Below are 27,005 nucleotides of genomic sequence, written 5' to 3'. Positions count from 1 at the left end.
CATAAAGTGTGTGACGTCTACTTTCACTTTCCTGAACTGATTAGTTACAAAGACCGCCATAAATCCGCGTGACCTCTCCTTGTTCGATATACTCCTTGGCTTCTTCTCGCCCTCGCATGGTTTTGACCATGCATCCTCAGTGAGAGGAACTGAGATGCAAGGAAAAGATGCGAGTGAAGGAAAGGACGATTCAATTAAGAGACATGGGTTTGGGTCAAAGTGTTACCTCTGTCTGTCTGTGTGACTGTCTGTCTGTCTGTCTATGAAGGGGCGCAATAAGCAGACAGATAATGAGCTGTCGATCAAACATTCAGTGATGTGGTCTGAACACGGAGCCAAGCAAGGTGAGAGGGACGAGGGCAAAGGAGAGAGAGAGAGAGAGAGAGAGAGAGAGAGAGCTGATGGAGGAGGAGGAGGAGGAGGAGAAGAGAGGTGGTTAAGAGGAGGGATTAAGGAACAAATCAAGAGGAGATTTGAAATGTGGGAAGGAGAGACGGGTGGGAGGAGTAGAGAGAGAGAGAGAGAGAGTGTGTGTATGTGTGTGTGTGTGTGTGTGCGGGCGCGCGTGTACGTGCGTGCGCGTGTATGTGCGTGCGTGCATGGATTGTTTGGTACTTTGAGCCAATGGGACGGCAGGGAGGTGATAACATCCACATGCGGCTGCCGCACAGCCGCCAGAAGCCAGACTTCAAACATACGGACAAGACGCACAACTCAAAACACGCACACACACACACACACACGCACACACACACACACACACACACGCACACACGCACACACACACATGTGTGCGCATACACACAGACAGGCAAGTGCTCACAGTTAAGGCACAGATAAACACCGGCATATATACTGTACTGTACGTGCACTGCATTGAGGCAGGGTGTACTGCCACACACACACACACGCTGGAGATCAGGCTGCACACACACACACACACGCACACAAAGGCAACACACACACACACACACACACACACACACACAGAGACAGGGGTAAAACTCTCAGCAAAGCCAGACGTCCACACAGAGAGCCGAGGCACAGAAACCTTGCACACCAGCGCTCAGAGACGTATAAAAGAGGCAGGACACAGAGCAGTCCGCAGAGAAAACACAGAAGACATTTCACTGAGACTCTGACACACACACACACACACAGAGACCGGTCAGCCCCCCCAAAAACCAACCCTGGACACAATGACGGATAGCAGAGCCTTCTGAAGTTCCTGCAGGAGCTGGAATCAAGGACACGAGGACAGGCGGAGAAAACAACAGAGCTTTGGGGGGATTAATACATTAAAAAATAAAGCCACAACAAGAGGTAAAGCTAAACAGTGTTAAAGATAACAAGACAAAGAGAGATAAGAGAGAGAGGAGAAGATAACAAGCTCCATACGAAGTCAAAGGATCACCAGCGGAACCAGAAGATTCCTCCGCTGAAGGACCAGGGTCTCCAGAGACCACCTTCAGATTCAGGACCCCCCCCACCCCCACTCCATCCCTCCCTCCCTCTCTCTCTCTCTCTCCCCCTCCCCGGACAAGTACCAATCATCAGCTGCTGTGCTCCCTGTGAGCTCTATGTGTTCAAGCTGAATACGTTTAGATCCAGATAGCGACTGACCACCTATAGTCCATGGGCTATACCCAGCTGCCTCCTTCAGCAGATCCCACACCGCCACCACCAACCAGCAAGTCTCCAGTCAGACCAGTAGCCGACGAACCACCGACCAGCACCATCAGCAACAGCAGCACGGCGACAAAGACCCAAGCTGTGATCGGACCAGTACCTTAATAGCGGGCGGCACGTTGATTGGTACTCCTCCACGAACGGGGACCGGGAATCTGCGTCCGCTACACCGGCGGTCCATCGGCCAGAAGCGCGCCACCTGGGACTCGAACCTGTGATCACATCATCATCATCATCCCCGGCTTATTCCCCAGCCTGAGCTCAGCTCCGGACGGACCCGACGCAGAGAGGCGAGAGAGACAAGACGGAGAGACCAGCAGCATCTTCCATCTGAAAACCCAAAGAAATAAGGTAACGCTTCAATGTTTTTGCTCGTCTTGTTTCGTGTAAAATTGCAAGATGTAATTGATTTGTTCCTTCTACCCTAATAATGCTTGAATCAATAACCAGACAATACTTATTTATTTGCTTTACGAAGAGGAATACATTTAGTCTGTCACAATGTCACAAGTATGTACACTTTTTTTTTTTTTTTTTTTTGTATCCCTCGATTTTGTAACCCTTTTTTCACCCGGTGCCAGTATGTACACTTTTTCTAATAAAATAATAATAATAATATTAAATAATATAAGAAAATAAAGTATTTGATTTGTGACCAATACATAGTTTTAATATATAGCCTACATTGTATGTCACTGATTTCATTTTGGTTTAATGACCCTGAGCTCAATTTAATGAAAAAGTTAAAAGAGTAAAACAAACTTGAAACTTGAAAGGGATTTTGTATTTATTTAGCAAAAATAAAACAAAAATCCGCTTTCTTAACTGAATTAACCCCGACCCTGTGTGATGTAATTGAAGGTTAATTTGATTTTGGATTGTGCGAAAGCAAAGCTAAAGTTCCACGCCAAGAACCAGCATGTCTTCACACCATGTTATTGTGAGTGTGTGTGTGTGTGTGTGAGAGAGAGAGAGAGAGAGAGAGAGAGAGAGAGAGAGAGAGTGTATGTGAGCAGAGAGAGGGAAAGTGTAAGTACTAAGTGTGTGTGTGTGTGTGTGTGTGTGTGTGTGTGTGTGTGTGTGTGTGTGTGTGTGTGTGTGTGAGAGAGAGAGAGACTGGGGCTGTTAATGTAGTTAATGATCCGCTTAATGATGTATTAGACTTGGTGAGCGCTCCACCTTGCACAGTTAAGCCTCATGTAGACTTTGGCGTAGGACGGCGCGGCGCGCCAAAAATAGCAAATCGACAAGCTCAGAACGGGTCGCCTTTGCGACGCGTTCTGAGCTTGTCGATCTGCTATTTTCCTGCGCGCCACACTGCCGTACAATGGAGCATAAATTAGGCATTAGGCTTGTTTGGGGAAAGGGGATTGAAAGGAACAGGAAAAATCTGTAGACAAGTTGTATTTTTGTTCCATTTTCCTCCGTCTAGAGGCTTTTCCACTCTCTGTAGTCTCAGGTCAACCATTCACTTTAGATTTCTAGGAGAACATAAGTGAAGCCGTACAATACAGAGATAAACAAGGACATTAACCGTTAACAAAGAAAAAGTGCTCTGTGGAAAACAAAAAGAAGAAACTGAAATAACTGAAATTAATTTTGAATGTGGATGTTGTTGTGGATTTGATGGATGTTTGTACATCTTTGCTCATTCCTTTAATGGTGATGATGAGGATGAAATGTAATGATACTTCACTTGTAAGTAGGATAGAAAGTCTCTTAATTCAGGAGTAAAGACACAACTGGTATCGTGCCAGTAGAAATAACGGACCATCCCAGCCAAAGGCACATTTTACCAGTATAAGCCTATAACCCACGTTCAACCTCATTCCACAGCTTGGAAGGCAAGATGGAGAAGAGTCTAGGACAGTTTGGTTCTCAAAGTGGGGGTCCTTCAGGGGGTTCCAGGGGGTCCCCAGCAAAAATGAGGAACAGTTTAAAAACGTTTCTCTTCCATTTCTATTTTTCTATATTACGGCCGTTCAAAAATTGCTGAACTACAAGCTTATTATTGAAACATTTAGAAAGAAAATCGAGACAAATCAGTTACGGAGGTCCCCTGGCACAGAATCTTTTCAAATGGGGGGTCCGCGGGCCAAATGTGCACCAATTTGTGGGTCCCCTTGACATGAAGAGGTTTGAGAAGCACTGGTCTATTAGGACGCGTCATCGGGAGGGGTGGGAGAGACATGAAACAGAATGCTTGTTTAGTTAATCATGTTTTCTTTAAGGCAGCAGTGAGTAGCCTGCCGGTACCACAGCCTGTGAGGGTCGGCTCCTGGCTCAGCACATAAAACACAGTTTTCCCTCTCTCTCTCTGCATTATTACGGTGTCCCTCTCCCTCCGCTGTGGCACAAGGTCCCTGGGACAGCAGCACTTAACCACTTAAACCCCTGTCGCCTTAGAGAACCGGACTTGAGTTACGACTGTGCTTTGACCACTTCCTGCCGTCTACACCGGAATCTCTTCGCTCAAAAATAGCCGATCTACAAGCTCACAATATGCGTCATTGTGGGGTGGGGTTCAAGTGGTTAAAGGCGTTCTGCTTTAAGATGCTGTGTTGTCTACATTGTATTGTTTTAACTCCCCCCACTACATCAAATCTCTTCGTCGTAAATAACAGATCTAACAAATTCAGTCGCTTTTGACCTCACATGCGTCAGAGCTACTACTGTACTCCTCTTAATGGCTTAAGGAAGGTGACCTTTAGTAAGTCAAAAAAACGTTTGGTGAAACGTGCTGTAAAAAACTTCCAGAAGTGTGATCTGGACAGCATATCTGTCCTGACTATTTACCAGCATAGCAGAGGCGTTTGGTTTTGGACTCCTCCTGGTGATGGGTTGGTGTTTATGTATCCAGAAACACTGGTCTGCTGTTTGATACAGAGAAAAAAAAATGAAACAGAAGATTAGATTGATGCTCTGTTAGTGGCAATGCTTCAACACTATCTGCTTTAAACTGCTGCCTGACAAAGACCAGTTCGGGTTCAAATGTTGCTTCATAAACCCAACAGGAGAATGCCAACAGGAGCATGTGCCTATAGAGAGGAAAATAATGTCTTTCTGTAATTAACCGCCATCATCATGAGGACTGATAAGGATGCATCTTTTAAAAAAAAATATGACTGAAATGTTCACATTAACAGGACCGCAAAGCATCAAATTTGAAAACGGCAAAATTTGTTAATCTAATCTAAGTAAGGAACAGTTGTGTGCTTGGATCAAATCAAAGCAGCACACAGGAATCGGTGTTCCACGCCTATTAGTGAATCAGGTGGAAATGACCCCGCTTGAAGACAGATGTCACTCGTGAAACCATGGTGTCACTGAATGCTGAATGTCAATCAGAGCGAGACGCTACTGTTGTATCGTGTTGCACCTGTTTCAAATCTGATATCTGGGTGGCCCTGTTTTTTTAAATTTTACTTTAGTTTTTCAATACTTCTACTCCACCGTGTCAGAGGCAAATATTGTATAATTTTTTTTACTCCACTACAATTATGTGAAAACTTTAACATTTAACAAAATCTTAAAGGGATAGTTCACCCCCAAAATGACTTTTTTTCTATCAATTAGTCACCCCATGGAGACATTTTTTTCTTAGTTTTTGTCGCATTCCTAATCCCATACTTTGAGCAGCGATTCCGGTAGGAGACACAAAGAGTCTCCTTTGTGTCTCCTACCGGAACCGCTGCCTACCGGTCCGCTGGTCATCACATTATTGGCATAGGAATACGACAAAAAACGAAAACATATCCATGAATTCAAGTCTCCAAGGGGTGACTAATCGATAGGAACATTTTTCCCTTTAAGTGCATCTTCTTACCACTGGTGTTATGCAAGTGTCACCACAACAATTTGTCGTACTTGAGGAGGAACACAGGAAATACTGTTAGGTCTCCAACTGGACAGCCAGGGGAGCTTGATGTGAGGCCAAGGCTTCTGACGGTAAAGTGGGATGACAATACAAGGTTGTTAAGCCACACTTAACTCATTCAATACGGGAACGTATATCTCTGTCATTTAAGATTTCTTTGGCTATTCAGAAATAAGCAGACAAGCTCATAGCGCGGCACTCGGCTTGTAGATCTGCTGTTGTTGGGGGAAAAAATCGTATTGAATATACATATATTTTTCAAGCAAACATTTGTAACTCAAATCTTGGCTTCTGGGGGGTCATTGGAACAAAAATATTTGACAAATATTTGACAAATTTGACAAAATAGCAGATCTACAAGCTCGTAGCGCGGCACTCAGAGTGCCGCGCTATGAGCTTGTAGATCTATTTGGCTATTTTTGTATAGCCAAAGAAATCTAAAGTGACAGAGATGCGTTTCCGGATTGAATGGGTTAATAGCTGAGACAATAGTCGATGTTTTATGCCAAAGCCATAAAGCTTACCTACCGCACCTCTCGCTTTCACAATGTCTGTGCAAGCCAGCACTCGGGGAAACGTAATCATTCTGTTTTGATTCCAGGGAGCAGGTTTAGAAAACGCTTAATAAATCAAACGTTCGGCAAAGTAAAAGTTGGAGTCGTGTAAGGCAGTGGTTCTCAAAGTGGGATCCGGGGACCCCCAGGGGGTCCTTGGGGGGGGGGTGATACCAGGGGGTCCCCATCAAAATTAAGTTAGTATAGAGTTAAAATCACTTTAACCATATTTTATACTTTGGCTATTCAAAAATAGCAGATATACAAGCTCATAGCGCGTCACTTTGTGGCGCACTGTGAGCTTGTAGATCTGCTATTTTAGAAAAAACTTGAAAATTCGTGCAAATCTTTGAATACATATTTTTAACATTTGCTTCTGGAGGTCCCTGGCATAAATTTTTTTTCAGATGGGGGGGTCCGCAGCCAAATACAATATAATTGTGGGGGTCCTTGACATGAAAAAAGGTTTGAGAACTGTGTTACACAACATGACCCCCTTTCATGTCTCAAGACGTCGGTTTCGCGAGAACGGCAACAACGCAACTCTTCTTCTTCCAACCAGGATGTGATACTGTGCACAAACTCACCGTCCAACTATTCACTGTCAAAGCCGTTTCCCGGCTTTGCAGTAAAAAGAAAAAAAAAAGACGCTGTTTGTTTTACATCTGTAATTGCGTACGCTCCTGGCTCACCCATATCTCTACTGGCTCAGAGCGCTGACGTCGTAAACAGAGTGCTGTGCTTGATCCATCCTGCTTGACACCTAAATAGCAACAGAAGCAAAAGGCAGAATCATCACATGTTAAGAAGAAGGGGGTTTGTTTGCCAGGCAGCCTAATGGTAACAGAAGTCGTTTCAAGGCTATTTCAGGGCTGGATTCGTCTCAACAACCTGCTGGATGGAGGAGAGATGAATAAATATCACGTACCCTCCTCCCACGGATATCATCACCCTGAAGCTTCTCAGTTACAAGCCAGTATTGGGTTTATTTTTTTGGTGCTTGGCAGCTACCAGGTGTGAATGTGTAAAAAGCACTTGTGAGAGTTAAGCAGCAGTTGTACTGTAGGTGGGGAACAAAGAACTTGGGCTAACCCCCTTTGGTTAAATCGGAAGGCATTAAGAGGTTTAAATTGTTTCTTTTGTGAAAACGTGCTTCTCCTACAGTGAACTAGCAAAGACAGGAGGGAAAAACAGATAAGGATTAATGCTCTCATCTCCTAACCCCTTATCTCTTTCTTTTAGTCAAAAATTATATATTAAGCCATTAGTGCTTAAGTTGGACCTCATCAGGAAAGACACATGTATGTATGCATACAAATGCACATACAGTACACATACAAACTTGCATGTTATACGAGATACATCTCTCTGTGTCTCTCACACACACACACACACACACACCTCTGCCGCCTACCCACTTAAAGATTGATGGTGTGTGTTGTGTAACCGTCAAACTGTGGGAGATCCAGGCAGAGTGTGTTTGTGTTTGTGAGTGAGAATATGAATGTTGCCTTGTGTCTTTACATGCACTAATGTGAAGTTCCTGGGTTTGTGTGTGTGTGTGTGTGTGTGTGTGTGTGTGTGTGTGTGTGTGTGTGTGTGTGTGTGTGTGTGTGTGTGTGTGTGTGTGTGTGTGTGTGTGTGTGTGTGTGTGTGTGTGTGTGTGTGTGTGTGGGGTGTCTACCTGGGGGCTTTGAAAGGAGACAGAGGTTTAACTTCAGAAGATCCACCAGATCCCCCCTCTGAGCCAATCATGTCCAACACTGATCCTTATTGGCTGCATGCCCAGAGAGAGAGAGAGAGAGAGAGAGAGAGAGAGAGAGAGAGAGAGAGAGGATATAAGAGGAGGAGAGCTACCCAGCAAACTCCTGAGTGTTACTTTAACTCCGGGCAGTATTGTTACAGTGTATACAGTCTACCTCTTCCATCCAGTGTTAGTTCGGTCTGTAGCAGGCGCCTCCATGGCACTATAGGGGGATCAAACAGGCCTTTGGGTCTTTGGGCTCCAATCCTCTCTTGACGACAACATCCCCTGGACTGTATGATCCCTCTGGATCTTCAGCATCCACAGAGGCTCCATGCAGAATCAGAATCAGAATCAGAATCAGTTTTATTGTCACATCACAGGTTTACAAGGTAAAAAAGTGGGTGAAATTCTTTTTTGTACATCGTTGGGGGGGGAGAAGAAGAGGGTGGGGGGCAGGTGGGAAGGAGATCAAAAACAAGAGAGCAACAGAAGGCCAGACAAGTTATCTACATATTTACAAATTACCTGAGATAATAAATAAAACTAAAAAAACTAAACTAAGGTGCCTGAGCATAGCAGCAATGTATTGTACTGTGCATGTTATACTTATACTGTGCATGATAGACAAGGACGTTAAGGTGCTTAAGGAGCACAATAAAAAGACCCAAAAAAAGTCAGTGCGTTATACAAGGGATTAAGGTGCAAAAGGTCAGTGCGTGTCCACCTAGAGTGGACTGACCCTAGTATAATCCGCATGTAGCTCCATGAGGGAGCAAACATGTCCATGGTGCTTCTAGATACAGTATCTCACAAGTTAGGAATTGTTACCAGATCCCAGAATTGACATAAGGGCCCATTGATCAGTCTGGCATTGCCAGACTGATCACGTGGGATCACTCCACGCCAACTTGTGAGTGATCAGTCTGGCAATGCCAGGCTAGGTATTTCACCCTAATGAGAAACCATTAACTTGTACTCAGACCTATAGGCACTTTTAAAACCACTAGCACTGTATATAGTAGTGGTTAACCACATGAACCCCTAGCGTACCCATTCTGAGCATGTCATGAGGGGCAAACATTCACCGAAAATAGCTGAGCTTCTGTCATCTTGTAGATCGGCTTATTTTTTCGGTGAAGAGATTTGGCGTAGAGGGACAGGAAGGGACCCTGGTCAATGAAACACATGCACAAGGGTTTAAGTGGTTAAAACAAGCACTCATTCACTGCTGGCAGGGCCCAGCAATACTTGGAAAAACCTGCAATCTGTTTTGGTTCTGCATCCCCCTAGCTTAAGAACCCCATGCTGTGAGGAGTTTGTATATAAGCGCACCCCCGAGTTGAGTGAGTGAGATTTATGTAAGGGCTCAGACGCACGAACTTCTACCCTCGATGGCCTTCAAACCTCTGTGTCCGGCTCTCCTATCTGTCATCTATAGCAAAAAGGCCAGTGCAAAGATCTCCCACAGCTTGACAGAGTTACACACCCACACATCAATCTGCTACTGGGTGGGAGGCCGAGTTTCTCTCTCTCTCCTTCTCACTCGCTGTTATTCTTCCACTGTGATTGTGAATAGTTGAACTGAATCCTGTTCAAATTGGTCTAACCTTGCCATGCAACTGCCAAGGAGGCGTGTGTGTGTGTGTGTGTGCGTGCCGGGGTGTTATTTAATTGTTTATCTTTCCAGGCAACTGGGTTTACCCAGGGAGATAAGGCTGGATTTCCAGCCCAACAGGAGGCACCTTGGCTGGGGCAGGCTAAAAGCAGACGGGCCCCCCTGGTGGGTAGGGTACCACCCCAGGGTGACTGTGGGGAGGGTAGGGCAATTTAGGACAGTCGTATAAGGCAGAAAAACTTGTATCTCCATAGTTAAACTTTTCATGTATAGGGCGTTGAATGATACTCCTTTCATACGAGGTGTCACGCAAAAGTAGCGGAAAATTATGAAAATTATGAACGTTTTTCAAAGTTAAGTGTAAGAGGTGTGGGTTTTATCAATATTTTACCACTGAAAACATTTAATAACGTTTTTGGACATGCAAGATTTCCACCCGACAACCGCGGAATATTGTGTGCGTGGGTGTGTCTGTGTGTTCATGTTTGCTTCTTTGAGTGTGTACAAGACCATAGTATGTATCGTTGCCATTGGTTAGAAACCTTGTATCTCCATAATAAATTATTTATTTTTTTCGTAAATTAATGCCCTAATTCCTCATCATACAAGAGTGTTGCACAAAAGTAGTGAAAATAGCTGATCTACAAGCTCACAACGTGTCACGATGCGACACGTTGTGAGCTTGTAGATCAGCTATTTTCACTATACATGTTTTTTAATGAATTTTAATAAAAAAGGACCACTTTTCCACCCCAACAGTGACGATATTATATAGACATGAATCAGGACTCCAAACCACTTTGGGTTCTCATCCAATCAAACGTCCCCAGCTCAGGGGTGAAAGGGTCAACAAGCTACACTTGCGGTGTGAGCCAATCAGGAGCCAGGGTCAGAGGTCAAAGGTTGAGGTCAGCAGGGGTCACACCGGAGAAGTTGAGCTTTATTTAGCTGCAAGCCTCGGAGATACCGGGAGGTCACACACACACACAGACACACAAAAAAATCACAGTCACTCATACACAGTTGGTGGATTAAGTTTTCAGATTTTTTTACCTACTCAAAACTTTAATTGAATAAAAGTACAAAAGTATCTGTATCAAAATATACTATACGGTTAAATGAACACTGATGATTCTACAGTGTAGATTGAGGGGGTCCCCAAGATCAAAATGGTACCAAATTCGAGGTCCGAGGTCTAATGCATATCAAATGCTGGGGGGGTCCTTGAAATTAAAACAGTCTTAACCCATTAAGGCCTGAAGCCGATTCTACAAAATGTCTTTTAAATCCTAACAGTTAAAAAAAAAAAAAACTATGTTGGTTCTCAAACCTTTTCATGTCAAGGACCCCCCAAAATGATATGTATTTGGCCGCTGACCCCCCTCCCCATCTCAAAAGATTTTGTTCCAGGGACCCCCAGTAGCAAAGATTTGTTCGCTAAAAAAAATAAGAAGATTTGCACACTTTTTCACGATTTTTCTAAAATAGCAGATCTACAAGCTCATAGCGCGGCACTCTATGAGCTTGCAGATCTGCTATTTTTTAATAGCCAAAGAAATCTAAAAATGACACAGATGCGTTCCCGGTCTTAACAGGTTAAAATCACTGCTATCGCCGTAAAACAATAATCTCTTATGGGGGTCCCTGGGCATATCCTTTCAATAGGCGTCAATTTGGGGGTCCTTGGACGTTTCGAGAACCACTTGAAGCGCCGTATACTTTTTTGAGTAAACGTACTTAGGGGTTTCTACAGTAGATAGAAGACAATGGTCCTATCTATCTACTGTATGAGTTACTGTGTGAAACCTGTCACTGATGGCCGGGCCAAGATAGGACAAACGTCAACGGGAATCTACCATTTGATGTGGTGATGAAAGTGACTTTTCAAAAGCTTTAAGAACTACAGCCAGACTAATATTCATCTCTGTCTCTCTCACACATCTGCTCTAAAGATGTCCAACATGGAGACACGGAGGGAGAGAGAGGGAGAGAGAGAGAATTGTGACTCACGTAACAGAAGGGAAGGGGATTTTGAACATAATAGGCACAGTTTATTTCCATTTTTGACATGAACCGCCGATATCCTCCCTCAACACTTGGCGTGATGAAACGCAGAGTTGAATTTGAATTAACCCACTTAAACCGGGAATGCATCAGTGTCATTTTTAGATTTCTTTGGGCCATTCAAAATTTAAAAAATCCATAATAGTAGATATACAAGCTCGTAGGGCGGCACTCATCTATTTTTTGAAGATTTGTGAAAATGTTTGCAAATCTTTGAATATATATATTTTAAAGCAAACATCTGTAACTCAAATCTTTGCTTCTTGGGATGCTGCAAATTTCTAAATCCTAACAGTTTTCTGAAACACTTATGTTGCTATAATATCAGTGGTTCTCAAACCTTTTTCATGTCAAGGACCCCCAAATTTATATGTATTTGGCCGTGGACCCCCATCTCAAAATATTTTGTACCAGGCAGGGACCCCCCAGAAGCAAAGATTTGAGTAAAAAATTATCACTTAAAAATATATATATTCAAAGATTTGACATTTTTTCCCACGTTTTTCCTAATATAGCAGATATACAAGCTCATAGCTATGAGCTTGTATATCTGCTATTTTTTAATAGCCAAAGAAATCTAAAATGACAGAGATGCGTTCCCGGATTGAATGGGTTAAGATGGAGAAAGAGACACTGTGTGTGTGTGTGTGTGTGTGTGCGTGTGTGTGTGTGTGTGTGTGTGTGAGAGAGAGAGAGATCATTCCTATAGCTGCATGGGTCCTGTCAGTCTGACTGTGGGACAGGAGGACAAATTAGAGCTAATCTGTGTCTTCCTGTCCTGTTCTAAACTATGTGGGAGAGGAGAGAGGGATCACAGGAGGGAGGGAGGCAGGGAGGGAGGGAGGGAGGGATGGAGGGAGGAAGAGGAGCAGTGGTGGAAGAAGTACTCACATTTCGTTGCTGTCGGGCAGAACAGTTTGTGTTTTTTTGTTTTAAATGAATGTCTTAGTTGATCACACTACGGCGTCACAACAAAAGTATAAAAAAAAACAACAAAAGCTATTTTTGAATTTAAATCCTGAAAAGTTAGTTTTGGACATGTGAGGTTTCCACCCGACAGTGACGATTTGTTACTTGAGTAAAAATACCAGTACCACAATGTAGAAATACTCTGTTACAAGTACAAGTCCGGTGTCCAATATTTACTTGAATAAAAGTGCAAAAGTATTGGAATCAAAATATACTACACTAATGGTAAAAGTGCTCATTATGGAGAAGGTCCCATTTCACAAGTTGCCAAATGTATTTAAAGGACATATACATATTTTCTATCAATTGCACACCCCATGAAGCCTTGAATTCATGGATTTATTTTTGTTTTTGTGGCATTCCTAAGCCAATAATTTGATGACCGGGTGTGTGTCCGGTAGGAGACACAAATAATCTACTTTGTGTCTCCTACCGGATACATTAGCCGGTAGGAGACGGGAATCAATTTATTGGCTTAGAAATGCCACAAAAACAAAAATAAATCTATGGATTCAAGGCTTCATGGGGTGTGCAATTGATAGAAAATAAGTAATTTTTTGGGTGAACTACTCCTTTAAGCCTTTGGAAATAGCAGATCAGCTATTTTCAAATAGCCAAACTATATATAGGGCTGAAGTGGTTAATATGTTTGTGATAATAATCACAATCTACAAAGTATTAAGTAACTACAGTTTTCAAATAATGGCAGTGAAGTACAATATTTGCCTCTGAGATGTAGTGGAGTAGAAGTATAAAGTATTGACAAATGGAAATACTACAGTAAAGTAAAAGGGGGAGGGGGTCGGGTGAAGAACGGTTAGAGAGAGAAAGAAGAGGAGGAGAGAATGTGAGCAATAGTAAAGGGAATAAAGGGGGAGAGAGGCTAGAGACGACATTAATGGACATGGATGAGGGGATGAAGAAGAGGGAGGGGGAGAGAAACAGAGAGAGGGAGGGGATGAGTGACAGAAACAGAGAGAGAGAGAGAGAGAGAAAGAGAGTTAGTGTAGACAGACATGTACCTTTATTGATCCCGCAGGGGAAATTCAGGCGCCAGAGACAGCACAGCTGTAAAAGTTACAGACACAGTGCAAAGTAGTACAATAGGTACAGAAGAATGACATCACAATAAAGACTTCCTCAAACAAATATGAATAAAATACAGTATAGAGCAGAGGTCTTCAACAGGGGGTCCGGGACCCCTAGGGGGTCCTCAGAGTTACTACAGGGGGGCCGCCAAATCTTTGTGTGATAAGAACTTTTTTTTTTTACATTAACCACTTGAACCCTAGCATTCCTATTCTTTTTTTAAAAGATATTTTTGGGGGCTTTATTGATTGGAACAGCAGACTGACAGGAAATGGGGAGAGAGATGGGGGGGTGACACACAGCAAAGGTCGTCGGGATCGGGGGTCTAACCCGTGACACGCTGTCACGCTAGGATTACCAGCCTAGGTGCCCAGACGGATACGCCAACAGCCCGGGGCTAGCATCCCTATTCTGAGGAGAACTTTAGCCAAAAATAGCAGATCTACAAGCTCACAACGCCTCGTGTTTTAAGAGGTTAAATGTCTTAAACAAGTCTATGAAGAAATCTATGAAAAAGTTGAATCTGCAACACTATAGCGGGGGTCTCTGTTTCACCTCTCTCTCAGCTAGGGGGTCCTCCTTGGGCTGAAAAACGTTGAAGACCCCCTGCTATGGTATATTTAATGGAAAGAATAACTCTGACCCAGGGAGCTAGCGGCCTCTAGATGGAAATAATGTCAGTCTTGGGTTCTTTATACAAATGTATGCACCCTATAATCATCCTGCCTTGTGCAGAACAAGAGACACGGCAATAAATTTAAAAGTATACAGACGTATACACTCTCTTATCGTCTCTGTCGGTTGGAAACCTCATATTTCCAAAACGTGTTGCTTTTCAGGCATTCAAATGCCAAAACGTTGAAAGTAGCAGATCCACAACGCGTCGCTTTGTGCCCGTGTTTCGAGCTTGTGAATTTTGTGTGATCAAGGGCGTTCATTTACGGAAAAAATAAACAAATCTTTGCTTCTGGGGAGATCCATAGAACAAAACCTTTTCATGTCAAGGACCCCCAAAAAAAATTTTGGCCGCCGACCCCAATCTCAAAATATGTTGTTTCAGGGACCCCCCCCCCATATATGTATTCAAAGATTTGCCACAACAAATGTTCAAGACTTTTCCAAAAATAGCAGATCTACAAGCTCATGAGCTATGAGCTTGTAGATCTGCTATTTTTTAAATAGCCAAAGTATAAGCTAATGGTTAAAAGTGGTTAAAATCGACAATGACAGATGCTCTCCCGGTCTTAAGTCACAGAAAGCCAGTGACCGTTGCCTCGTTACACATTCTCAAAGCAAATCTCCTGTCTCCATATTTGAACGCCCTACTTGAACATACGTCACACAAAAGTAGCAAAAGCAGCAGATCCGCAAGCTCGACCTTGTAGATCTGCTGCTTTTGCTGTTTTACTGTTTTTGTACGCTGCCAATGAAGTATAAATACAGGGTTAAGTGGTTAATCAGACGAATCGATTTAGCCGATCGATGAATTGATATATATAAGGAATTAAAAACAGATTTAAAAAAAACTGCATCTTGATTATTCAATTAACCTACGCGAGCAAGATTAAGTTGGTTATTGATTCTAAATATCGGTTTCAATATATTTGAGGTAATTGCCAAGCCCTTAGAGAGAGAGAGAGACAGACAGACACAGTGAGAGAGAATTCACATGAGCAACCTGCTGTCGAAGTTGCCACCAACTGCAAGCCTGTAGTTGGTAGCAGAGGAGGGATGGAGAGAGAGAGAGAGAGAGAGGGGGGAGATGACTAAAGAAGAGGCCATTTGAAGGACGGGGGAAAGGAGGCGAAGGAGTGAACGTAGCGAAGGAAAGAAAGGAGGAATGAAAGACAAGAAGGCAGAGAGCCCGATCACAGACAGTAAGGGAGGAGGGTTGAAAAAAAGGTGAAGAATGTATTGGGGAGCGGGGGGGGGGGGGTGTAATTACACAGAGTAATTCGCCAAGACCATTTTGTGTACCAATCATCATATACATGTCACAGTTTATTCTTACACTTTCAGTGTTAAATTAACACCCCAGACTTTGCAGTGTATACATTGATTTTAAACTTTTTTTTTTTTTCAAAAAATGTGAGCAAGTTTGTTGCTTAGACGGACGTGGCGGGGGCCTCGGTCCAAAAAAACAAAAACTTTGACACGAGATACAGGCTAGGAAGCCTTTAGATAATCATTACGGTTTAACCGGATCACGGCCATAACACCCACGACTCAACCCCCCAAAAAAAATGACACAGTCAGCCGCACTCATAAGTCTCCCCTATAGGCTCAAATACATTCGCTTTAATCAATACACCCCCTGTTTATCCAAGCTTATTCTCCCAGTCAGCCAAAACAGCAAACACAAGTAATGGCTCAATTAAGACCAATTAAAGTGTCCCTCAGCCGACAAATTAATTTCCCCTTTTCCCGCCGAGAAAACAAACAGAGCGGGGCTGGAGGGGAACGAATGGGTGAGAGTGTTTTAAGTTTTTTTTTTTTTTTTTCATGCAACGTCTTGGCTCGGAGCAGCTCTTTGAGAGCACTTCAAGCATCTGTCACCGGTAATGCGTAATTTATGCCCCGCCGTACGGCGAAGTATAAATCAGGCTGGGCTCATGCTCTTTGAAAAACAAGCCCAGGAGAGGTTGTTGGGATAAGATGGAGTGGGCTCTAGAACAAGGGAAGCTTTACAATCTCAAGATGACGATGATGACACCGGTTGGAAGAAAGTAGTACTCAGGTTTTTTTGGCTAAAAATTGTACTTAAGTACAATACTTGAGTAAAGGCACTTAGTTACTATAACGTCTCTGTCGGAAACCTCATACAGTATGTCCAAAATACTGAGCTTGTGGATCTGCTACTTTTGATGCTTTTGCATTGTGTGACGCTGCAGTATGATCAAGTGGGGCGTTCATTTACGAAAAAACACAAAAAGTTAAAATATGGAGATAAGAGGTTTCTGCCCGACAGCAACGATAAATCAGACAGACCTGTGCTCTTTGCAAACGGCCCAGCAGAGGTTGGGATAAGATGGAGTGAGCTCTCGAACGAACAAGGAGAGCTTTACAATCTGAAGATAGATGATGGTGATGGTGGTGCTGGCAGTGGCTGGAAGAAGTACTCACGAGTTTGGACTCGAGTAAAAGTAGCAATACCAGAGTGTAAAAAATACTATTGCGTAAATATCGAGTAAAATGGGAGTAAAAAAATAAAGTGCAGTGCTTCAGTGAATGTACTTTAGTTATTTTAGTTTACACCACCTGGATTGCTGGTTGTGGGGGATGCCAGCTGTGGCAGATGTATTATAGCAAGGAAGTGTCAGCTTCCTTGTAAGAATCATTTGTGAAAGTCACTGTCGGGGGAAAACCTTGTATGTCCAAAACTGTTCCTTTTTTATAAAAAAAACCAAAACATTTTAACCCATTAACCCCCCTAAGACCTGAAGCCGATTCTACAAATGTCTTCTAAATCCCAACAGTTTCCTGAAAGAACGTATGTTTCTATATCAGTGGTGCTCAAACCTTTTCATGTCAAGGACCCCCAAAATGATTTGTATTTGGCCGCCGACCCCCATCTCAAAATATTTTGTTCCAGGGACCCCTAGAAGCAAAGAATAGAGTTAAAAATGTTCGCTTTAAAATAATATATATTCAAAGATTTGCACATTTTCATGATTTTTCAAAAATAGCAGATCTACAAGCTCGTAGATCTGCTATTTTTGAATAGCCAAAGTGTAAAATAATGCTTTTTAGCTCAAATCTAAAAATGACACAGATATGCGTTCCAGGTGGGTTAAACTTTTTTTTTTGTCACTAACTTTTTGTGCGACGCTCTTGTATGATGGAGGAAAAAAAAGAAAAACTAAAAACATAAAAAGGTTGAAATATGGATATACATGGTTTCTGCCCGACAGTAACGATAAATTGTACAGACACTGCAGCCAGGACCCATTTAAGTCCAGCCGGTCTGGTGATGATTGAACATAAATACTGCACGACGGCGAGAGAAATGGACATGGGCAGCATGAAGAGAGGTGGTTATGCACACAAACACACACCGGCGTTTATTCACTCACAGGGCATGGAAATGGACCTGTGATGATGATGAACGAGCACAAACAATACAGACAGTTATGAAGATGAAATATGAAACAGTAAAAGTAAAGACCGGGATAATTTCCTTTCTTCACGTTTACTTGGATGATATAAAAAAAGGGGGGAAAAAAGCAAGAATTCATTCATGCAAAATTGGAACAGGGGAAAGTGAATGCCTTGACAGCAGTGGTGTAAAGTAACTAAGTACATTTACTCAAGTACTGTACTTACTGTAGGTACACTTTTGATGAATTTTTTTTTACTTTACTGGAGTATTTCCAATTTTCAGTACTTTTACTCCTACTCCACTACATCTCAGAGGCAAATATTGTACTTTTACTCCACTACAATTATTTGAAAACTTTAGTTACTAGTTAGCTTGCAATTATCACTTATATTAATAATATTACAAATATTACAATATTATAAAACATACATTAACCACTTTAGCCCTATATTATTACATAGGCTATTGCAAATAGCAGATCTACAAGCTCGATGCGACGCAGTGTGAGCTTGTAGATCTGCTATTTTCAAATATTTTGGTACTTTAAGTACATTTTGATACAAATACTTTTGTACTTTTACTCAAGTACATTTTGACTTTTACTTGTAACAGCACTTCTACATTGCAGTATTGATACTTCTACTTAAGTAAAGCATTTGAGTACTTTTTTTTGTGGGCGCTGCTTGGTGGCAGAATGTAGAATGACATGGAGTCGTTGCTGACAGGCAGAAACCTTCCATCTCCATATTTCAACTTTTTCTTTTTATATTAATGCTATAAATTAACGCTCTACTGTACTTCACCATACAAGTGTTGCACAAAAGTAGTGAAAATAGCCACTTTTTTAGCAGCTCACAGCGCGTCACAACGTGACTATTTGAGTGATGGACTATTTTCACTGAATGTTCGCCCCAGAATAGTGACGCTAGGGGTTAAAGTGGTTAAAGAGCATACATGGTCAGCCATGGTTAACCATGGTTAATGATAGCTAATTAAAAAAGCTGTTACATACATAGTGTACATTTATACATGACAGCATTCTGTGAATGATCACAAGAAACATTTAGATGACGACATAACCCTCCTTCCTCTCAGCTTCTGCCTGTAAGAACTGTGGGAATCTTGAGTATGAAGGCTAATTTATTCTATAAAGCTTAAATTAGCCGTAAGCTTCTTAGAATTGCCGTGTGACCCCTCTGTATATCTACACTCGCACATTTACTAATGCGCGCGCGCACAAATATTGCATACATGCATGTGTATTAGAAGGTAAAGTAGCTACAGTAGACCTTTTTAATCCCTCTTGCTCTAATGCCATGTGGAGGTCTAAAGGCCAAGTAAGATTTATTATACAGCATTGCTCTCAGTAATGCACTCTTTGTAATTCTAATGCAAATAGTAGTTACTTAGAGAATATAGTCATTGTATTCTAAACATTACAAATCAAAGACTTACTTTTAACGTGTAATCAAGTTAATATGGATGACGCAACATTTGGAATGTTGCTCTTTTTCAAAATACACATTTTCAAAAATGTTATCAACTTAAGGTAAATAAGAACTCGTTAAAGGTCCCAGCTGATATAATACATGTATGATGTCGGCGGCCAAATACATATGAATATTTAGCAATTCTATATAACTTATATGAAAATTGTGCTTACCCTTTGAATACGCCAATCTATGAATAAAAAGGTTGCACGATGTGTCACTTGTGGCTGAAAGGTATAACTATAAGATCACAAACTAACAGCTTAGCGAGCTCAAGTTTGACCCAAAAGGTCCGCATGTGGCCAGATTGGTGGCTTTAGATGCAGTGCAACTATAAGATCACATAACCAGCTTACACAGAGCTCAAGGTTCCGTTTAGTGACCCATGCAGCCAGAACGGTTGACGAGTGAGAGTTTGGTCCAACCATAACATGATGGCATTCCTATAACATAATTGGTTGAACTTGAACATTGCACTCTGTCACCACCACTGACCTGCCAACATAAAGACCTGCAAGCTGAACCACAGCCAGTGTTGCCAGATTCTGTCAGAGAAACAAGCAACCGGGTCTAGGAAAACGAGCCCAAAAGAAGCGACTATGGGCCACATGAGCACTTTAACATATACATCAGCTATTTGAAAATAGCAGATCTACAAGCTCACAACGCGTCGCGATGCGACGCGTTGTGAGCTTGTAGATCGGCTATTTTTAAATAAAATCTTGCTGGAAATTATAATAAGCAGATCTGGCAACCCTGACCACAGCACACCTCATCAACTAGCATGGCTCGCGTTAACAACGCAAGCCACCCAAACTCCATTAAGTGTATGGCTCTGGTGAGAGCTGGCCGTTTCTTACCAGACCCTTGTACCACTCGGCTTCTTGTTTATATTACTGCAGAGAGAGCGATGAGTGGAACTGTGGTAACACACACACAAACACACACACACACACACACAAGAGGACAGAGAGAGAAAGAGAGAGATGAAAGACAGTAGTCAAAACAAATACAGCATAGCCCTGGGCAACAGCTATGTCCGAATAATTCCAGATTTTCAAAACCGCTTCATGTGCGAACGACTGCCTCACCATGTTTTTGCTTCTTCTCGTTTCTCTTCCCTCCTCCTCCCCCACAACTCCCCCAGGATGTATTGGAAGGTCTTGCTGTCAGTCCTGGCGGCCGGCTTCCTGTTCGCCGTCGGGGTCGAGTCGCGCAAGTCCCGCCCCCAGGGCTCCATCCCCTCCCCGTACAAGGGGGGCAACGGCAACACCTCCGACCGGCGCACGCGCAACAAACAGGAGGTCCTGGCCTCCAGCCAGGAGGCGCTGGTGGTGACGGAGAGGAAGTACCTGAAGAGCGACTGGTGCAAGACGCAGCCGCTGCGGCAGACGGTGAGCGAGGAGGGCTGCGTGAGCCGCACCGTCATCAACCGCTTCTGCTACGGCCAGTGCAACTCCTTCTACATCCCCCGGCACATGAAGAAAGAGCAGGAGTCCTTCCAGTCGTGCGCCTTCTGCCGGCCGCAGAAGTTCACCACGCTGACCGTGGAGCTGGACTGCCCCGACCTGCAGCCGCCCTTCAGACACCGCAAGATCCAGCGGGTCAAGCAGTGCCGGTGCATATCGGTCAGCGTGGCAGACTCCGGGAAGCAGTGATGGATCACCAAGCACCGTGGCTAAGGAATTCCCGGAGCCTCCTAATAAGATATATATTGTTAATATATACAATCAGATGGGCACTTTCATTTAAAGTGCCTTGCAAGTAACTTGAGTGCATACAGTACAGTACATACCCAGTGGGGAATAAGCCCTGATTGTCATAGTGACATGCTATACTCCATGAGCTACTGTACTCAACACTGGGCATCTAAAGCTCAAAGATGAAGAACCACCATAAGAAAACCATATTAATGTAGACTATTTTTTTTGGCCTCCGAAATGATCATTTTTTACACTCGCCGTAGCCCTTCACCAAATTCTACTGGTCGGAGAGGCTGATAACCCACGATGGCCCAGAAAAAGTCTCTTCATCTTGTTTTCAATCACAGCATTTTGTATCCCCAAATGTCATCATACCAAATACTTACAAGGAGGGACTGAAAAATGTCTGCTGCCAAATAGCGGCAGATGAGAGCGGGAGACATCTAATGAAACAAGGATTGTGGGGCCCACGGTTAAATGTGACACTGGGAACCAAAGATTAGACTTACATCATCATCATCATCGTACTGCAGTCCTTTAGCTTTGCAATGACCTTTGACGCTTTTCAGAACTTTGTACAGCTCTTATCACAACGGTGTTTACTTGGGAGTGTGAACTGATCCTTTTTTCTCTCTTTTTTTTAAAGAATGACAGAACATCTTGCATAAAGTTAATCTGAGGACCAAACTGTATGTGTATGACATGTCCTGTACTTTTCTGCTACATTATTTACTGAATTAGTTAAACTACAGGAGATTGTACAACACACGACATGCAAACAGCAGCCATACAGCCGACCAAACAGTTATGATACATGGTCAATTTTACGAGGCAACGCCAACCTGCGTAGATAAGGACTAGCAAAATGGGTTGCAACGAAAGTTGTGGCGGATATGACAAATTGCGTGGGTTTTAACATAACGGGTTATGCAACAGAAATCAATTAATCAATATGATATAAACAAGTGGCGCACTCCCTCACACATCTTTCCTAATCATCTCAGTCAGGGATTGCTTGGAGGTCTACCCTCTATCAGTATGGAACTATGGATGGCTACATTTCATCCTCAGTACTGGAGACCTACACCAGTGGTTCTCAAAGTGTGTGTGTGTGTGTGTGTGTGTGTGTGTGGGGGGGGTCAGGGGTCCATGAGGGGGTTTCAGGGGGTCCCCAGCTACATTTATTGACTGTTAGAAAGAAACCAAATGGAAACGAAAGCGAGAAAACAAGATGATACATCTCAAGGGGTTTATCCTTTCAATAAAGGTACTACGTATATATCAATGAACCCTTACATGTCTACAAATGGAACCAAATGGACCCGTGGCCCTAATGCATACCAAACTGGGGGTCCTTGAAATTAAACAGTTTGAGAACCACTGATTTACACGTCTAACTGGCTATGGAGCCTGAGTCTGCACCTAGAATCAGTGAGGGCAAGTGTATATAGAACCTAGGAACCGAAATGGTGGTATATAGGCTACTAGAATACTTTTGACAAGATTTTTGAAAAGACAGGTTTGCATAATCTGATGACATCACAGTTTTTCCTCTTAAAAGCGATGATGTTTAAAGTAAATTGTATTCAGAAATCTAGTGACCTTTCATTGGGTTCCAGCAGAGGTTATGTTTCGATCAGCACATGACAAATGGCTAGCAATAATAAAATAAAAGCAATGCAAGTAGTTTGCTAGGATATTTTGTTCAAATAGTTTTCTCTTTCTTTTGCTTTACTAGATCCTGTGACAACAAATGAAAATGTTTAAGCTAACTGCTCCCATTGTCCCATTGTGATGTATAACCCGTCACCTACCACGTGACCATTGACTAAAACCACATCCATCAACATTATCTCTTTTAAGACTTTTCTGATACCATGTGTGAAGATTTATAATTTTAAACAAGTTGAATGCATTATATCAAATGTTAGAACACATATAGATATGTCAAACGATGGTACATTACAAGAAAATGTGTACATATATACTGTATATACCTTTTAAAAAAATTAATAAATTATACACACTGTACTAAATTCATTCAAGTACTCAACTGTTTTGTGTAAACCCTTTTTTAGCGTGCGAGTGCTGCATGTGTAGAGTTGTTGTTTATGTTATTTCAACCACTTTATCCATGTTTTATACTTGGCTATTCTAAAATTGCAGATCTACAAGCTCATAGCGCGGCACCGAGTACCACGCTATGAGCTTGTAGATCTGCTATTTTTGAAAAATCTCGAAAATCTTTAAATCTTTTTTTTAGGAGGCAAACATTCTGAACTCAAATCTTTGCTTCTGGGGGTCCCTCCCTGGCACAACATATTTTCAGGTGGGGGTCCGCGGCCAAATGCATATCAATTTGGGGGTCCTTGGCACGAAAACGTTCGAGAACCACTGGTCTACTGCATTTGACAATGACAATATCACCACAGTATCATTCAGAAAGAAAAAAACATAGCTTGGGCGATCAAAAGGAGTTAAGCAGACCAAGTACAGAGCCAATTCAGGTCACGTTTACTAAGTATAGGGCAGGGGTCTTCAATAGGGGGTCTGGGACCACTAGGAGGTCCTCAGAGATACTGCAGAGTGGCCGCCAAATCTTTATGTGATAGGGGCTTTATTGTTCTATTTTTACATTAACCACTTGAACCCTCACAACCCTATTCTGGTGGGAACATTAGCAGATCTATAAGCTCACAACGAGTCTGTGACATGTCGTGAGCTTGTAGATCGGCTATTTTCGGCAAAGAGGTTTGGTGTACAGGGAAAAAAAAAAGAGCAGACAAAGTACCGAGCTAAAGGTTAAGTTTACAAAGTATTGAGGGTTTAAGTCGTTAAATGTCAGTAAACACACATTTAACATGAATTCAATATGTAGTGGGGGGGGTCCCTGCTTCATCTCTCTCTCAGCTGGTATAGAGGGTTTAAGCGGTTAAAATGTGTCAAAAACAAACACGGCGGCAGAAACCAGATACAATGCAGAATGTATTAATGAATTAATCAATCCTTTTATTTTACATAAATAACACTGCTCTCGAACCCAAAGCAGACATGTTGTGCAGACGACACGGGTAGAAACACACTTATTGCACGTGAAGCTGTTGAACCTCCCATCCTCAACCTACTGTGACTGACCGTCATGCTGGGGAACATTCATGAAATCAACAAAGTCTACCGTTTCCAACAGTGGAAATACTTCTTTACATTGATTTAAAAAAAAAATGAATTAGAGATATAAATACAATACTTTGCATCCAGCGTGAAGTTGTACCTGGATGCAAATTAGACATTTCTTCAGGCGGTGTTCTTACATAAAGATGATTAAACCGATGAGTTACTCCTCACATAATCATCGCTGTCGGGTGGAAAACCATTCAAAACGTTCCCTTATCATTTTTAAAACAATTTAAAATAGCCGATATACAAGCTCTCAATGCCTCACATTGCGAGGCATTGTGAGCTTGTAGATCGGCTATTTTCACTACTTTTGTTCAACACTCTTGTATGGTGACGTTGGGCATTAATTTACAACAAAACAAAAAGTTGAAATATGGACATAAGTATCTGCCCGACAGCGACCACACACACACACACACAAAATGCTATTGTATGATGGCCGTCACTCATGCAACAGGCATGACATCTCATTTCCGACATTAACTTACACATGTATGTTTACTTTCATATTCTTTCCCTCCAAAATAAAGTCTGTACAAGCACATATACTGTACCTGCTTTCAATGCCCCATACCTAAAAGCCTATTCAAAATTAGCAGATCTACAAGCTCATAGCGTGCCGCGCTATGAGCTTGTAGATCTGCTATTTTTTTTCGTTAACATTTTTGCAAATCTTTGAATATATAACTTTTTTTTTTTAAAGCGAACATTTGTAACTCAAATCTTTGCTTCTGGGAGGGTCCCTGGAACAAAATATTTGACAAACGTTCGCATTAAAAACATATATTAAAAGATTTGCACACATTTTGTGCGTCACTTTGTGCCGGGCTGCGAGCTTGGTACATCTGCTATTTTTGCACATCTTTGAAAAATCTTGAAAGTGTTTCAAAAACTTTGAATAAGACGACCAGAAGAAAAGATTTGTGTTAAAAAATTCAAAATGTTTTATCTTCTCTTCTGGGGGTCCCTGGCACAAAACATTTTCAGATGGGGGGGGGGGGGGGGGTCCACGGCCAATTACATAACTTGGGGGGGTCCTTGGCACGAAAACATTTGAGAACTACTGATTTAGAAGGCATTTGTAGACTCGGCCCCAGGTCTTAACGGCTTAAGTAGTATAGCTCATTGGTTCTCAAAGTGGGGTCCTTGGGGGGTACCAGGGGGTCCCCAGCAAAATGTGTTAATATAGCGTCACAATCATTTTAACCACTTAAACCATAGTTCATACTTTGGCTATTCAAAAATAGCAGATATACAAGCTCATCGAGTGCCGCTTGGAGCTTGTAGATCTGCCATTTTAGAAACATCGTGAAAATGTGTGCAAATCTTTGAATATATACTTTTAAAAATGTTCAACTAAAATCTCTGCTTCTGGAGGGTCACTAACAAACTATTTTTGAGATGGGGGTCCGCGGCTAAATTTGGGGGTCCTTGACATGAAAAAGTTTGAGAACCACTAGTCCCCTACCCAGAGGAAACCTGGTCTGGATCCAGGCCCAAGAGGTGAACCCGGGCGGGTACAGCCCGAAAAAAGGCGACGTGGATGTCTTTCCATCCTGCAGGTCCACCACCTACGAGAAGAGCTATCAGGGTCAGTTGCGCTGCCAGAAAGCTGGCAGTGAAGGTGGAGCCGGGCCTCGATGGACCAGGCCCTGGGTTTGTGATGTGGAACGTCCACAAACAGGGGGGGCTTACCTCTACGCACAGCAGAGGCTCTGCAACCACACTCCTGGAGAGAGAGAGGTTGGACACAATTCTTCTCCGGAGTTGCCCAAGGTGTGAGGTGCCATGCAGGTGTGGGAATAATCAGCCCCCGGTTGAGTGCCGCTACGTCTGAGTTTACGCCAGTGGAGACCCTGGAAGGAGTCCTGCATGGCGCCCCCAACAGGGGACTCCATAGTCCTACTGGGAGACGTCAATGCACTGATATCGTCGCTGTCGGGCAGAAATCATATTATATCTCCAAATTTTAACTTTTTGTGTTTTTTTCCGTAAATTCACACCCTACTTGATCATACTACAGCAAAAGTATCAAAAGTGGCAGATCCACAAGCTCGAAACGCAGCACGAAGCGACACGGTTTGAGCTTGTAGATCTGCTACTTTTGAATTTGAATCCTGAAAATTAACAGTTTTGGACTGAGGTTTCCACCCGACAGACGATATGTACAATGAAAATTACAGTTTTTAAGAGTGCATTTGTCTTGGTCAAATCTACCCGATTTATTTTCGCAGGTATAAATGTGAGTTTTACTATGGCCCCGTCGAATCGTGAATGGAACTGCCGACTCCAAATATTGAACACAATGTGTACTGTCACACCACAAATGTATGGTACTGTACATAGGTTTTTATTTTAAACAAGGAAAAACAACTTAAAATAAAAAAACGTTTAAAAGGGAGTTCTGGAAAAGACACATTGTCCAGATAAATTATACACAAATATATTGCTTTTGAAACACTTTAGACTCACTCTTGTGTGCAGTTATGGATTTGTGGACAAGCTTGAATAAGAGAGAGACGTCGGGCATTTTACACAAAGTGTACATTATAAGTGGCAGCCTGCAGAGATGGTGCATGTGGTCATTCCTTTCAAATAACACTATTCGTCCGTCACGTTTAGGCAAGTTGCGGTGATCCATAACTTACATGATTGCCGGATCGAGGCGCACCCTATTTGGGAGACGGTTCAACCAAAACAAGCGCACCTGCCGAGTCCAGAATCGCAGAATCCATCCTCAGGTGCGTTGGGTATAACGTTGTCAGTTGGCTGGAGGGGTGGTGCAACGTAAGGCAATGGGTCCAGAGAGCAGGCAGGGGTTGGGGGGGACTGGACAAAGTTAAAAATAAAATAGAGGGGGCTCTGGTTCAAGTGTAATAGTCATCTGCTTATACTGTACAGTGTACATGCAGTCCATACTTGTTCTGTGTCC

At 42.7% G+C, this 27,005-nt stretch overlaps 1 protein-coding gene across 1 annotated transcript; it reads left to right on the top strand.

Annotated features, from left to right (window-relative positions):
- Nucleotides 1-1,721: 1,721 nt before the first annotated feature.
- Nucleotides 1,722-22,004, top strand: grem2b (gremlin 2, DAN family BMP antagonist b). Its single transcript, XM_080454479.1, has 2 exons — nucleotides 1,722-2,040; nucleotides 20,341-22,004. Exon 2 carries the CDS (start codon nucleotides 20,342-20,344, stop codon nucleotides 20,849-20,851), a length of 510 nt encoding a protein of 169 aa, XP_080310605.1. The 5' UTR covers nucleotides 1,722-2,040; nucleotide 20,341; the 3' UTR covers nucleotides 20,852-22,004.
- Nucleotides 22,005-27,005: the final 5,001 nt, after the last annotated feature.

Source organism: Gymnoscopelus braueri (genome assembly GCF_963280865.1).
Source record: "Gymnoscopelus braueri genome assembly, chromosome: 17".
Lineage (NCBI taxonomy): Eukaryota > Metazoa > Chordata > Actinopteri > Myctophiformes > Myctophidae > Gymnoscopelus > Gymnoscopelus braueri.
Note: the sequence above shows the minus strand (reverse complement) of the source record. Positions and strands in the feature narration are given on the sequence as shown.

Bases quoted from the DNA above. Each gene is read 5' to 3' on its own strand.
- grem2b (XM_080454479.1), top strand. From the start codon at position 20,342: ATGTATTGGAAGGTCTTGCTGTCAGTCCTGGCGGCCGGCTTCCTGTTC.